Below are 14,509 nucleotides of genomic sequence, written 5' to 3'. Positions count from 1 at the left end.
TTATCAATTGATTTTGTGATTGTCTCTCCCATCCCCCACCATATATATGTTCATCCACCTTATGGTTTCTTCTTTACTTCTTTGTCTTGCAATCTTTCTTTTCATGGTGGTTTGTATTCTCCCATAGATTTCAGACTTGCTAGGGAGAGAAACAGCTCTCTGCAAGACACTATCATTACTCAAAGATGCTGCTCAGCAAACTTTCTTTGACATTCTTAAGACTCGAGGAGAAAAACTTTTGCGGTACCCTCCACTTGTTGCAGTTGATCTGTCCCCCCCACCTGCTGTTAGGGAAGGAGTGTCTGTTGTACTTGAAATAATTGAGACCTATGATGGCATGATGTTTCCTGCATCTGGAAAGAAGCCTGACTTTGATCCGGTGATATCTGCTTTACTAGATCCAATTGTTCAGGTATCTTTGTGCTTATCTATTAACCTGTGCATAATTTTTCAAGGTAGTGTTCGTCATTACTCAAATCTGAATGGGCATAAGAGTTAACTCAATCCGATAATACACTTTCTTACCTTTTTTTTTTCGATATGTGGGCTAGGAACTGAATTTTATGAACAAGTACAATTAAGTTATGAAATGTACGGCATAACAACTTAATGTTTAATTAAGTTGATTGCCATCATTGTACATGCTTGGGTTGCCTTACTTTTGGAACTTTAGTGCTTCAGTTGTCAAGAATGAGAACCTGGTAAGCTGAGCTTGCAAAGTCAGATCTGTTGTACCTTTCAAATAAAAAAAAGTCAGATCTGTTATACCTTTCAAATAATAAAAAAGTCAGTATCTGTTGTAGGCACTGAGACAGACAACTTGGGTGGGAATCTTGCCACTATTTTGGATGAGTTTTGGTCCCCCGAGCACTTACTGAGAGGGGGGGGGGGAGGGAACAACATACAGGCATATAATAGCAAAAGTCCTGAAAGAAGAAAAGATACCTACTCCATAAAATAAATAAAAAAATTTCAGACCAAATTAGTGGCAAGATTATGCCTTGTCATGTTCAAATTGAGTACTGTGATGTGTTTTCTGAATTAGTTAATCAATATGGAAATTTTAATTATACCCTCAGGCTGAAAATAAAGAATCTCAATTATGCCTGTAACCGCAGATGTGTGAGCAAGCAGCAGAGACACACAAATCCAAAGGAGTAACCCACTCATCAAGGAGAAGCCGGATGAGTTCAGATTCAGGCCATAGCAGTAAAGATTCTCCATCATCTGTTGATGCAATTTTGACAAGCAGCAGCTCAATCTCATCATCACAGGTTTGTACATGTTTCATATTTCAGATCATGTGTTTTCTATGCATTGTTTTTGAGTGCTGATACAGATATTGAAACATGTTCCTATAGAGGGAACATCCAATATTTCTATACTGCTACCAATATCTAAAATGGTGCATATTAAATACCCAGAATTGGACCATCAGTATGAACCCTTGAAAATTCTATACTTTCAATAACCTGAGTGGACTATTGGACGGTGTGATCTTTGACCTTTAATAGCGTACTTCCTATCTCAGTGAGATTGCTACTATGGTACTGGGATGCTTGATGCCTAGTATACTGTTGGTGGACATAATACTTGATACAAAATCATATATATATATATATATTATCAATAACATATTCATTTCATTAATGAAAAATGAAGGAAAGGTACAAATGTAGGGGAGATAAACTCTCTTAACTCCCCCAAGGAAAAGAAAGATTACAAATTAGCCCAGAGCAACTGATTTCTTCCCACCCCTTGTTTGGCTAGTGCGTCTGCAAAGGAATTGGCGCATCTCTTTACCCACTGTAATCTCACTGTCATACCCCGAGTCAACCTCTTGAAAGTTCTTTTTTCATTCAGGTAGCTCCACATGCTCCTCTCCTTTTGTAGCCAATCTATTACTAGCTTCGAGTCTCCCTCAATTATTAACATTTCTACATTAAGCTCCTTAGCCTTTTTAACACCTTCCAAGACAGTCAAAACTTCAACTCTAAGTGAATCTCCTTCCCCTACTGGGCCTGAAAACATAGCAATAAAAACCCCTCCAATGCCTGAAGGGCCAGGGTTCCCTTCACTACTTCCATCAAAGTTTAGCTTTATAAAGCCGGAATCTGGAGGAGTCCACTGTGGTAAAGTGACAATCTTGCCAGGAGCTGAACATGCCACTTCCTTCCAATCGTTTAACAAGGCTGAAGTGGTTATGTCTTCAAATAGCTTAAGAGATTTTACCCAATGTATTACTCTTGTCGTAATTTCTTCAATTATTACCTCTTTGGATCTTTCCTTATCAGCAAAAAATCTTTGATTTCTTTCCTACCAAACTGTCCAACATACTGCAGGCTGCAGCCCTTGTGCATCTCCATAAAGCCTTCCCCCTTTTCTTTGTACAGGTACTCGTAGCAGGACCAAAAAGGCTTTGAACATCTGGAGGAGGAATCCATCTGCAACCAAACAAAGAGAGAATCCATTTCCAAACAGAAGAGACAGAAGGACAGGAAATTAATAAGTGAAACAGGACTCACCGTCAGCTTTACAGAGAACACACAAAAAGTTAGGAGATAAGCACCAAAAAGGCTTCTTTCTTTGAAGGAGATTATTACTAGTGTTAATCCTTCCCAAGGAGGCTTCCCAACAAAAAGCACCGACCCTAGGTGGAATCGGTTTACCCCAGACTTCTTTAACAAGAAAGGTTTGCCCAACAAAATCAGTAATTGTTAAAGCTCTAAGGAGGGAAACACAGGAAAAAATACCAGAAGAAGAGGGGGTCCAAATACGTGAATCCGCCTTTGAAGGGTCCAGGCAGACACCTTGCAAGATATGAAGAAGTGACAAAAGGCTGTTTAGATCTGAATCCATGGTTCCCCTTCTGAAACCCAGATCCCAATCAAGCTCGAGACCATCAGCATTAGAAGAAAGGAAGTTGGAAACCAATTTAATCTTATAATCAGACAAAGCATAGAGAGAGGGAAAACAGTCTTTCAAGGGTGAGTCTCCTACCCACAAGTGCTTCTAGAATTTAACCAAGCTGCCAGAGCAAAGGTCATACCTTATAAAAGGAAGGAAGGAAGGAAGGTAGGATAGCATGTATCAACTTCCAAGGAGAAGCACTAATAGCTCGAGCCAACACTCCTGCATCCCAACCTTTAGCCGTCAACCCATGAATACTCAAAATTACCTTGGCCCACAGTCTATCCTTCTCTATTGGAAACCTCCACAACCACTTCCCTAGTAGGGCTGTATTTCTTTTCTGAAAGTAGCCAATTCCTAATCCTCCAAAGTCCAAACCCTTGGTTACAGTTTCCCAATTGACCTTGTGGTCCCTTTTTTCCTCCCCAAGTTCCCATAAGAAATCTCTAATTATCTTCTCTAGACTTTCGGAGACCCCACTGGCATTTTAAAAATCAATAGAAAATAAACAAGTAGGTTGGCTAAGGTCAATTTGATTAGGGTTATCCTCCCACCCAAAGAATTGTAATTCCTCATCCAAGAAGTTAATCTCTTTGTGACTCTCTCTAACACTAGGTTCCACAAGTTTCCATTTCTCGGATTGTCCCCTAGTGGAAGGCCCAAGTAATTTATAGGACAAGTTGATACTTCACAACCCAAGATAGCAGTACAATCTAACTTCTCCCTTGAATCTATATTAACACCTACTACACAACTCTAATCAAAATTAATCTTTAAGTTTTACATTTGCTCGAAGAGTTGGACTACTAGCTTTAGATTCCTTACATATCTTTTCACCCCCTTCACAAACAAGAATCATGTCATTAGCAAACTGCAGATGTGTAATAGGCACTCTATCTCTTCCCACTCTCCACCCTCTCACCAGGTCCCTAGAATCTGCCTTTTGTATTAGTCTCCCTAACACATCAGCTACCAAGGTAAAAAGAAAGGGGGATAGAGCGTCGCCTTGTCTGATCCCTCTAATGGCTGGGAAGTGATCAACTACTGTCCCATTCACCAAAATTGAGTAGTGGCAAGTCCTCAAACAACCTCGAATCCATTTACATCATTTCTCCCCATTGCCAAAGTTCTTCATAACTTCCACCAGAAAGGACCAATCCACCAAATCGTAGGCCTTCTCCAGATCTAGCTTGCAAACTATACCCTTCTTCCCATTTCTTCTAAAATCCTCAACACCTTCATTCGCAATTAAGATCTGGTCAACAATCTATCTATCTTTTACAAAGGCTCCTTGGTTTGGGGATATGATAAAGGGAAGCATGAATCTTATTCTTCAAGACAGCACCTTTGCAATGATTTTATATAAATTGTTCACCAAGCTAATGGGTTTGAACTCTTTTGGATGATTTGCCTCCGCTTTTTTTGGGATCAAAGCAATAAAAGTAGAATTCAAGCCAGGATTAATTATCCCTCTCCCAAAAAAACTCATTGAAGACCCTCAATAAGACCTCTTTTGCAACATCCCAACAGTCTTGGTAGAAGGCCATTGTAAATCCATCTGGACCTGGTGCTTTAGCTCTATCCATAGAGAAAACTGCCTCCTTTATCTCTTCCAATTCAAACCTCTTTTACAGCCAAACCTTGCGCTCTTCCATCAGCCTTGGCCACTCTAAATTCTCTACCCTCAGTCTCTCCATCAGAGGTCTCCTAAAGATGGATTTGAAATGATCTACAAAAGTTCTAGCAATTTCACTTTGAAATGAAATATTTTCTTCTTCTACTGCTTGCTATTGCATGGAAGAATTTTGTATTTCTATCCCCTTCCTTTAACCACTTGTGTCTAAACTTTTGCTTCCAACTTATCTTTTCTTTAAACAAAACATCTTCCAAAAGTCTCCTCAAAGACCACCTATCCTCTTTGTCATCATCCCCAAAAATACCTTCAGTTTCTTTGTCATCCAAGGCTAGGATATGGTTAACCAACTCTTGTTTTTTCTCCTCCAACCTCCCAAACTGTTGAGAGTTCCACTCCTTTATTTTCAATTTCAAGTCCTTTAGTTTTTTATGGAACTTCATTCCCTCCCAATCTACCCTTGGGTTTCTGCCCTCCCACAACTCCTTCACTTTCTCCTTAAAACCAGGGTGGCTAAGCCACATTTTCTCAAAACGAAAAGGAGCTGGACCCCTCCCTCTCAAGTCCTCCTCAGATAGGGAAATAGGCCAATGATCGGAAGTAATCCTAGGTAGAGCTTTTGACACCAAATCCCCCCCAATGGTCCTTCCAGTCTACTGTGAAGAGGAATCTATCAAGTTTAGAGCAAATTGGGTTGGCCTGTAAGTTGGACCAAGTAAATTTATTATGCAACAAAGGCAACTCTTTAAGTAGGACCAAGTAAAATTCCTCATACTGGTACTGGTAGTGACTCTCGACCTATCTTTATTGGTTTTCTCAACTAACCTGATCACATTAAAGTCCCCCCGGTACACTAAGGCCCCTTCCAAAGTCCCCTAATATCCCCCAATTCATCTCAGAACTCTTTCCTCTCCCTATAATCATTTGGACCAAATAAATTAGTCAGGACCACTTGAATACATCATTCAGTTGCCTAAACTTTATTGACATCGAGAATTTTCCAATCAGTTCTTCCACCCCCTGCATCAAATCACTCTTCCAAAGAGTCACTATTCCACCTGATAAACCCCATGATGGAATCATAGTCCAGCTTATACCCCTTACTTTCCATATGCTTCTATCCCACCTGTCATCAAGCATTGCCAACTTTGTTTCCTGAATGAGAACTATATCAGGGTTTTCTTTCCTTAATGTTTTCTTAATTAGAGCTCTCTTTCTGGAACTTCCCAATCCTCTCACATTCCAACTGAACAATTTCATTTCAATTCTGTTGTTTCTTCCCCCTACTTAGAGCACTTTCCCCTATTTGTTCCCCCTTTTTCTTCCCTTCCTTTCACTGAATTCGTTATCTCCCTCAACATCCAATCTTAATCTTTCAGCCTCACTCAGCTTCCTCTTTCTAACTTTGCCCTGTTCCTTCCTTCTCCCCAAGTAAGTTTTCAGAGCATTAGGATTCTTAATCTTGCACCCCAGCTTGCCAACAAATTCAGCCAACAAGTCCTCTTTGCATCTATCACTATTATCCCCAACTTCCTTCCAGATTTTGTCTTCTCGTTGCTTAGGTCCTGACCTCTTTGCAGGACTTTCAGTGTTGGACAGATTCCCGTTTCTTAACTCAGCTTCCTTCAGATCCTTCAAAAAACTCTATTAATTCCCATATTCTTCTCCCCCGTTCCTCATCAGATAACCCTCCTAGCTCTCTACCCTCCAACTGTCCTTTGTCACATTTTTGTATGGGCACTTCTAGAGTATTACTTCAACGTTAAAACTTCTAAAATATGTAAAATGGTTTGTTTTGTCAAATCATACTATAAAAAATCTTCATATGTTAAAAGCTCTATTAAATCTGCATAAAAGTAGAGGCATGGCACATAGCTTAAAACTAGATATAAATTATAAAATCTTGGTAAACATGCTGAATGCGATACTCACACCCATGTCTATGCCCTGCATCTTAGGAGATGAAGCATATTCCTACTTCTCATATCTCCATGAGACTGTGCTGGTCAGTTTTTGTATCGCAGCATCATTGAGTGGCTATGATAATTCATTTGGTGATTTTGTTATGAATTTTCTAGGGTGATAGCCGACCACTAGGACCCAGGCATCTGCTTTGTGTGTGCCACATGTTCTTCCTGGGTTTTAATTGGATATAATTTAGCAGTCAACTATCACATCTTCCCTAGTTGAGCATTTTGACAAGATTTTACAGGGACTTGAATCTAACTAGGTAAGTTTGTCTGGTTGTTTCTGTTTTCATTTTCCTGATACTGTGCCATCTTCATGGGTCTGTCCAGAATGCTGAAATGTCCTCAAAGATATTTCTTATCAATTGCTTATCATCCATCCAGCAACCATTGTTGGGACATGACGTTACTGCAGAATATGTTAGGAACCTTGGAGCAATGATAGAAAATCATATTTGTGTTCTGGTAGAAAAGGAGGTAGATGGTCTACTAAGAAGATGTGGCTTGTTGAACAAGATGCCTCACGTCCAGAATTCAGCGAGTGAGGAAGATAATATGCCACCATTAGCAGAAGTGGAGGACATGTCACCAACGTTACTTTCAGAGAGTTTGAAGGTTTTCTTTGGACTTGTTTTAGGAAGCGAAGGTTCCTTACCAGAGTTTGAGCAGATGCAGGTACCTCGGCTTCGTTCAGATGCGTGTATCCGTGTCGCAAAGTCACTGGCAGAAGCTTATGAACTCCTTCATAATGCAATCATGGATCCAAAGAACCGTTACCCAGAGCCGAAGTCCTTGGCAAGGCATCCACCAGATCAGATAAAAACCATCTTAGGGATTTAAAGCTGTATGTAGAAATTATATCCTTGTTAGTTACACAGATTTTGAAAATTCTTTTGTTGTGCTCCTACATACTGAATTCAGGTGTTTGTTCATTTCTGTTACAAAGATAAGTTGGTTGTGGTTTAAAGCATCAGTTAACAATTACAACATTTTTGTAGTCATGGAAGTATTATTGCACTGGACTGTTAACCCATGTTTAATGGGTAGGCAATACTTGTTACACTAATGCTTCTGCTCCTGTTACATTGTGATTTTCTCTTACTCTATAGTCCATTAAGAGCACCGTTCGTAATATTAATATTGATGAACATTTTGCCATGTTGAGATGGGGAATTTCAGAGACATTTTGGTAATTTTGCTAAGGTATTTGGAAATTCTAAAAAATCAGGAAAGTTTTATAAAAAGATAGTTAATAAAATTTTAAGAGATCTTTAAAAGAAATATAATTGTACATTTATGGCTTCAAAAACCATAACAAAGAATTGTCTTCCTTCTGGTCTTTAGCTATCTTCTCTCTTTTTATATATGTCAATCGCTTGCCATTTCAACTGTCTTTATTGTTACTTGTTTGATTAGATTGCAAATGCTATTTTGTAGTTATATGCATTTTTTTCTTCTTTTGAATTATAGTGACTTAGTGAATCATATTAAAGTAGTAAGCCAATTATCACTAATACCTTCTCATTTTTGAAAAATTATGATGATTTTAATGAAATATTGAAAATTTTTAATAATATTTTAAAATGGTAAGTCGCTTAAACCTCCCTTGGATTTTCTGAAAAGATCCTAAACCTCCCCTCAACTTGACGTGCCCTTAAACCTCCCCCGACTTTTGTGGATAAAGGGACTTATACAACCTTTCTATTTACCATTAGAAATCCAATAGCAACTTCTAGTGTCATGGATTTAAACATATTATAAAGCCAATTTTGCTTTATGTAAAATCGTCAAATGTTTGATGATTGAAATACTTGTAAACTTTTTAACTCTACCAAAAAATAAAATAAAATACCCTTAAACCTCTCTTTATCCAAAAATGGATTTGTTTATGCTGTAAAATAAGATGCTAAAATATATTTACTTGTACTAACAATTAACGGTAAAGTTGGAACTTGGAATTAGGAAAAATCTCCTAACTTAGTAGTAAAAAGTAGTATGGGAATAGCAGACATTTAATGTCTCTATTACTTAAAAGTAACAAAAGGTGTCTAAGAGCCCTCTTTATCCCCAACAGTCAAGAGAGGTGTTAAGGGTAGGTCAAAGTCGAGGGGAGGTTTAAGGCTTTTTCAGAAAACCTAGAGGTTTAAAGGATTTACCTTATTCTAAAATTTTAAACTTTACATATAGGCCCTTAGTTACTTATCTGGCTTAGTGTTTTTTAGCAAATATTTACCCATGTTCTTTTATTTTCTATGTAAATAAAACAATGACCGTTTTAGCAATAAAAGGTCATTATTAAAAAGGGTAATTTTGTTCCATCTAAGTATTAGCAATTTTTTCCCAAAATTATTTACCCACCTTGGAGAGTGATACCTAGGAAAAATAAAATTTTCATATATCCTACATAAATCTGAAAAAAGAATATAGGAATCTTGGTCAATGAAAACCAAAATCCCATTGACCAACTTTTCCCCCTCTCAAAATCTAAAAAAAAAAAAAGGAAAATGCCCATATTGTTTATTATTGAAATTTGAAATAGCACTGATATACTGACAAAATATCAGACATATTTGAAAAAAAAAAAAAAAGAGTCCAGGATGATCACACCTAACAAATGTGAATATATCATAAATATTTTGCCAAAATATCGTCAATATTGGAAGGATGGTTAAGAATAATTTGAGGTAGGAATGGGGACACTAGGGTACCAACCAATCAGGTGGGTGGGTTTTATTGATTTGCAAGGCAAGAGTTGTGCCTCTACTTTTGATACTGCCTGCTTTTACAAGCCATCGTCTGGGTCCTACTGTCCTACCTCCTACTCTATCAGTCCTACAATCTGTACTTTGAGGTTAATTGTCACAATTTCCATTGACATCGGCTATGTATATTTTCTTCTTGCTTGAACTGGCATTAACTTGTTAGGAGCTGGGACGCAATTGGAGGAACTTCTATACCATTGTTGTCATTCCATTAATAAATTGACTTCAAATGTGTCATGCAAAAAGCAAAACGGGAAATAGTTGGAATGTAGTGGAATAAACTGATTTCCCATTTTCAAAGCTGCCGATGTTATAAATCTATATTATTTAAAAAAACATAAATAGCCCCAAGAATATTTTTAGAATTTTTTGAGGACAAAATTTCTCTTTAAAATTAAATTTATTGATAAAAAAATGAGAGCAAATAGGATAATTGGTTATTGATATTAAATGAGTTGGAAATAAGTAATTTTAAGATATTCAATGCATACAATTCCCTTGCATTAAATCCAACATATAAGGTATTAACTTGCATTTACCTTCCTTGAATCATATATTTAAGGCATTTTGTTTTTTTTTCATCATTAAATTTTATTAATTAAATCCATACATAATAAATTAACAATTCTAATAACAAAAAACTATACTTTTAAAATCTATTTGAAAAAATAGTGTTTTCATCTGGGTGGTGGTAAGAAATTAAACCATTTGGGTCAAATAAGACAATCTATGTTGCAACAATTAAATAAAAAAAATCAAAAATAGATAAAATGCAAAAAATATAAAAATAAAAAAATGGAAACATTTTTACCATCATATGTTGGACATATTAAACAATAATAATTATGATAAATAATAAGTGTTTTTATTAATTATGGAAATGGAATGTAAAACTTAAAACCAATTGAAAATAAAATTATTTTCCTATTCCCTCTCATTAAATCTCATATATAAGGTATATTCTCTCATTAAATCCTATATTTAAGATATATTTTTCTCATCATTAAATTGTACTAATTAAATCTACAGTATTAATTTTAATAGTATAAAAATAAATATTTTGAAAAATAATTTGAAAATAAAACATTTTCTTTCCTCCAAATGGTGGGCAAGCAATTCAACCATTTGGGGTCAAATGGGTTAATAAATAATGATAATTAAATAATAAAAAATAAAATAAAATAAAACATATAATAAAAAAATAGAAAAGAATTGGGCATGTCTCTAATATTGTACATTCATTATACTAAACAAAGATAAGTATGAAATGTAAGAAGTATTTTTATTAATGATGAAAACAGAATGCCAAATTTAAAACCAACCTAGAAATGAAATGATGTCATAACCAAATAATAAAATTAAAAAAAAATAGAATATACAAAGAATCACAAAAATAAAGAAATAGAGAAAAATTTGGGCATATATCTAACATTATATGTTTATAAAAAAATAAAATATTGGGTCAATGATATGATAGTTAATGAATAAATCTTTAAAAATAAAAAAATATAAGTAATTAAAAGAATATATAAAAAGTATATATTAATTATATAAAACAAATATTAAGTGTGATAAGTAAAAATTATTTATAAAATATAGATGAAATATATAATTTAAAACTAGTCTGAAAGCAAACCTATTTTCTTATCTAGATGGTGGGTCAATGATCCAACTTTTTAAAGAAACTCATGATTAGATCTACTCATGGGCCGGGCCGGGACGGGCTCGGGCTAGGCTTTTACTATATATTAACAAAGTTTTTTAAGGCCCGAGCCCGAGCCCGGCTTGACCATCGGGCCTACAACTTGGGCCCAAGCCCGGCCCTCATAAAAAGCCCGAAGCCCAAGCCTAGGCCCGAGCCTGAAATTTAGCCTATACTATTATTATTATTTTTGTTGAAGCAGCTGAATAGAGAGAGAGAGATTGAAATTATAAAGAAAAGAATAAAATATATATATTAAATTATAAATATATATTTCAATAAATATTATATTATTTATATATTTTATATAATATATAAAATACATATTATATATTTTATAAAATATATAATACTGAGTCGGGCCAGGCCAGGCTCGGGCCGGGCTAGGCTTTATTGACAAATCCCGAGCCCGGCCCGAGACACAGTCGGGCTTACTGTGTTAAGCCCAAGGTCAGGCCCGCGGGCCTAATTATATGACCAAGCCCGACCGGGGTGCGGGCCAGACCGGGCCGGGCCCTCGGGCTACCGGCCCATGAACAGGTCTACTCATGATGTTGTAATTGAATAGTAAATATTTAAAAAAAAAAGATAAAACACAAAAAAAAATGAAAAAGTATAGAATTTTGTCAAAAACATTTGGGAATATTTCTAATGTTATATATTCATCATATTAAATAAAATAAATTGTTAAAATAAAAACTATTTTAATTTATGACAAAAATGGAATACAAAATAATAATAATTGTAATTGTAATTATAATTTAAAATTTCCATGTGCAATGTACATGCACATTTACTATAAGCATTTAAATTTATTTTAATCATATTGTTACTTATGTTAATTTTCAATTTCTATCTTAATTATTATATATCTAAAACTCAAGTAATTAATATGAAGAAAAATTTTTCACGTGCAATGCATGTTTTTAATTACTAGTTTGCAAAATGTATGTATAGCATACAATAGTAGGACTCACCAAAAGAGATGTTTCATTTCTTATCGGCATTTTATCTTCTGTATTGATTTCAAAAGATATTATTGTCGACACAAATTTCGTGCTAAATTTGGAGCACAAAAAAATGCAGACAAATTCAAAGGTTAGAACCAACTTAAGTTCTACTAAAAAATAAAAATATATGTAGTTAATTAAATTTCCTAAGGAATTTAAATTTAACAAAAACTTAATATAATTAAATAAATTCAATTTTTACTAATTTAAAAAATTAAATTATGAAACTCCCCACTTTTTTAACCACAACAAAAACCTTCCTTATTGTTTTGAAAAAAAAAAAAGGTGCAAATACCTTCCTTTTGTGAGTATTCCAAATAAAAAAAAAATTGATTCAATGCATGAATTTTACTTCACTTCACCCTTTTTACCTTTGTCCAAGAAGAGTAAGGAGAATTGCTCTTTGAAAGTTGTCTAGTAAAAAAAAAACTAGTGGAGGGTAAAGTTGAAACTTTAAATTATGTATGATAATGCATTAACAAAGATAATAGTATTTTGATAACTTCAATGCCTTCATTATCGAAAAGTCAAGGGAAATGAGGTATTTGCACTTTTTTCTCAAAACTATAGGGGAGGCTTTTGTTAGGGTCTAAACACAAAGTTGGTTTATAAAATTGTTATAAGAGGACCATTTTTTTTTATAATTTTACCTAAAAATAGTATAAAAATAATCACAAACCAATAAAAATTAACATTAAGATATAAAAAAATAGGGCAATTTCCTTAAACTACCCCTACTATTTAGCTAATTGACTAACTCTATCCTTACTATTTAACTATTGTTTTGCACTAGACCTGTTCATGGGCCGGGTGGCCCGACGGGTTTTGTCGAAATAGCCCGGCCTGAGCCCAGCCCAGCCCGACCTAATATTAAACTTAAAATTATTTATGTGATTATGTCCATTTGAATAACTTTTTTAATTTAAGAATGTAAAATTGTGTTTTAAAATATAAAAGAAAGGGAAAAATACCATCTTGTAGGCCCATTGTTCATTTAATAGAAAAAAAATACTATCTGAATTTTTAATTCTAATTTGAATAGGGAAAATTGTTTTTATTTTCAATTAGGTCGGGCTTCGGGCTCGGGCTCGGGTTTCGGGCTTTTTACCAGGGCTGGGCTCGAGCCCAAGTTATAGGCCTGTTGGTCGGGCCGGGCTTGGGCCTAGTATATTTTCATTAATGATAAGCGAAAGCCCGGCCCGAGCCCAACCCAGCCTGGTCCATGAACATGTCCATTTTGCACTACCCCTACTATTTCTGACAATTAACTAATTAATGCCCTACCATTAGGGTTCATCATAATATGCTCACAAGCCACACCACGCAAGTGTTATATTTTGAAAAATGACAATAATACCCTTATCTTGACCACAACGGGTGTTGAACGTCTGAAAGGTATCGATGCTTATCGTCTAAATCTGATCTATGTTCGCTGTGCAAAAAAAAAAAAATGATTTATAGGTTCATTTTTTAATAGAGATTAGATTTGCAGATTTGACAAAACTGGATCTGGGGATTTCAAGTTTGCCTAAGGCTATGCTCAGGCCAAGACACTCTTTGGACCCCAAATCTGGTCACGCCATTGTTCAAGTCGTTTGAGCGCCAGGGGAGGAGTGGAGGAGAGGAGAAATCGTCTGACCCCAACTCTACTCCAAACCCGCTCTCCTCTGCTCTTCCAAGACATTTTTGTTCTTCTACTGCACTATCTTTTATCTAACCAATAAACCTTTTAAAGAGAAGCCCATTTCAAATTCAGAAGAAGTTAACGTAAAGCAGAAAAATAAATCCAAATAACTATGTCTGCAGAATATAGGACCATATCATATTTACAGTGAGCTTGGAAAATCGAAGATTCAGAGGTGAGGTACAGAAAATGATCGGGAGGAAATATAATATTTATGTGTAGAGGGAAAATGGAGGGTAAATTTGCAGACAAGCAGCCAACACTCTTCGCTTTGTGGTTTTCAGATGCAGTGATTTAGAAATAGTAGAAAACTTGGGTGACCGAAAAAAACACTCTTCGCACCTCGAGGGATCTTCCTAGTGGGATGAAGGAAAGGCAAATTCGATCCGTCTCCAAAACATTATCACTGGAACTGATTATAGTTGGGTTTTATTTTGAAATTTGAGGAATAGTGTAGGGTAAATTTGACATTTTCATTACTTTCAGTTAACACCTAACAGGGATGTCAATTTTTAGAAACAATAAAGGTAATTTAAGACGATATGTAAATAATAAGGGTACAACTAGCCAATTTTGCAAATAGTATGACTAGTTTAAGGAAATCGCCCAAAAAAAAATTAATACAATCTTATCTAGAAAATAGGAAATTATCACTCTCATTAAAGCAAGGCTTGAATTGTGATTGGATAAACCAAACAACCCAAAAAAATAATACTTGAATTGAACTTAAATGGACACCATCTAATTGAAAATGTCATAGAGCTTGATCTTCAATTTTGCTTATAAATAAAGCACATGCATCACATGGGTCTTGACTAGTCTTCACTTTATTTTCTATAGC

General features: G+C 35.3%; 1 protein-coding gene across 1 annotated transcript in view; it reads left to right on the top strand.

The window, feature by feature from the left end:
- Window positions 1-7,576, top strand: part of LOC148873573 (oligomeric golgi complex subunit) — a 48,134-nt gene extending 40,558 nt beyond the window's left edge. Inside the window, exons 9-11 of the mRNA XM_088963532.1 lie at window positions 128-412; window positions 1,119-1,274; window positions 6,841-7,576. Of these exons, the coding sequence (XP_088819658.1) occupies window positions 128-412; window positions 1,119-1,274; window positions 6,841-7,350 (951 nt within the window). The 3' untranslated portion in view covers window positions 7,351-7,576. The remainder of the gene's footprint in view (window positions 1-127; window positions 413-1,118; window positions 1,275-6,840) is intronic.
- Window positions 7,577-14,509: the final 6,933 nt, after the last annotated feature.

The sequence above is a fragment of the Nelumbo lutea genome, chromosome 1 (assembly GCF_056320005.1).
Source record: "Nelumbo lutea isolate HS-2025 chromosome 1, American lotus-T2T, whole genome shotgun sequence".
NCBI lineage: Eukaryota > Viridiplantae > Streptophyta > Magnoliopsida > Proteales > Nelumbonaceae > Nelumbo > Nelumbo lutea.
The sequence above is the reverse complement of the archived record's forward strand: the minus strand, read 5'-3'. Positions and strand labels throughout refer to the sequence as shown.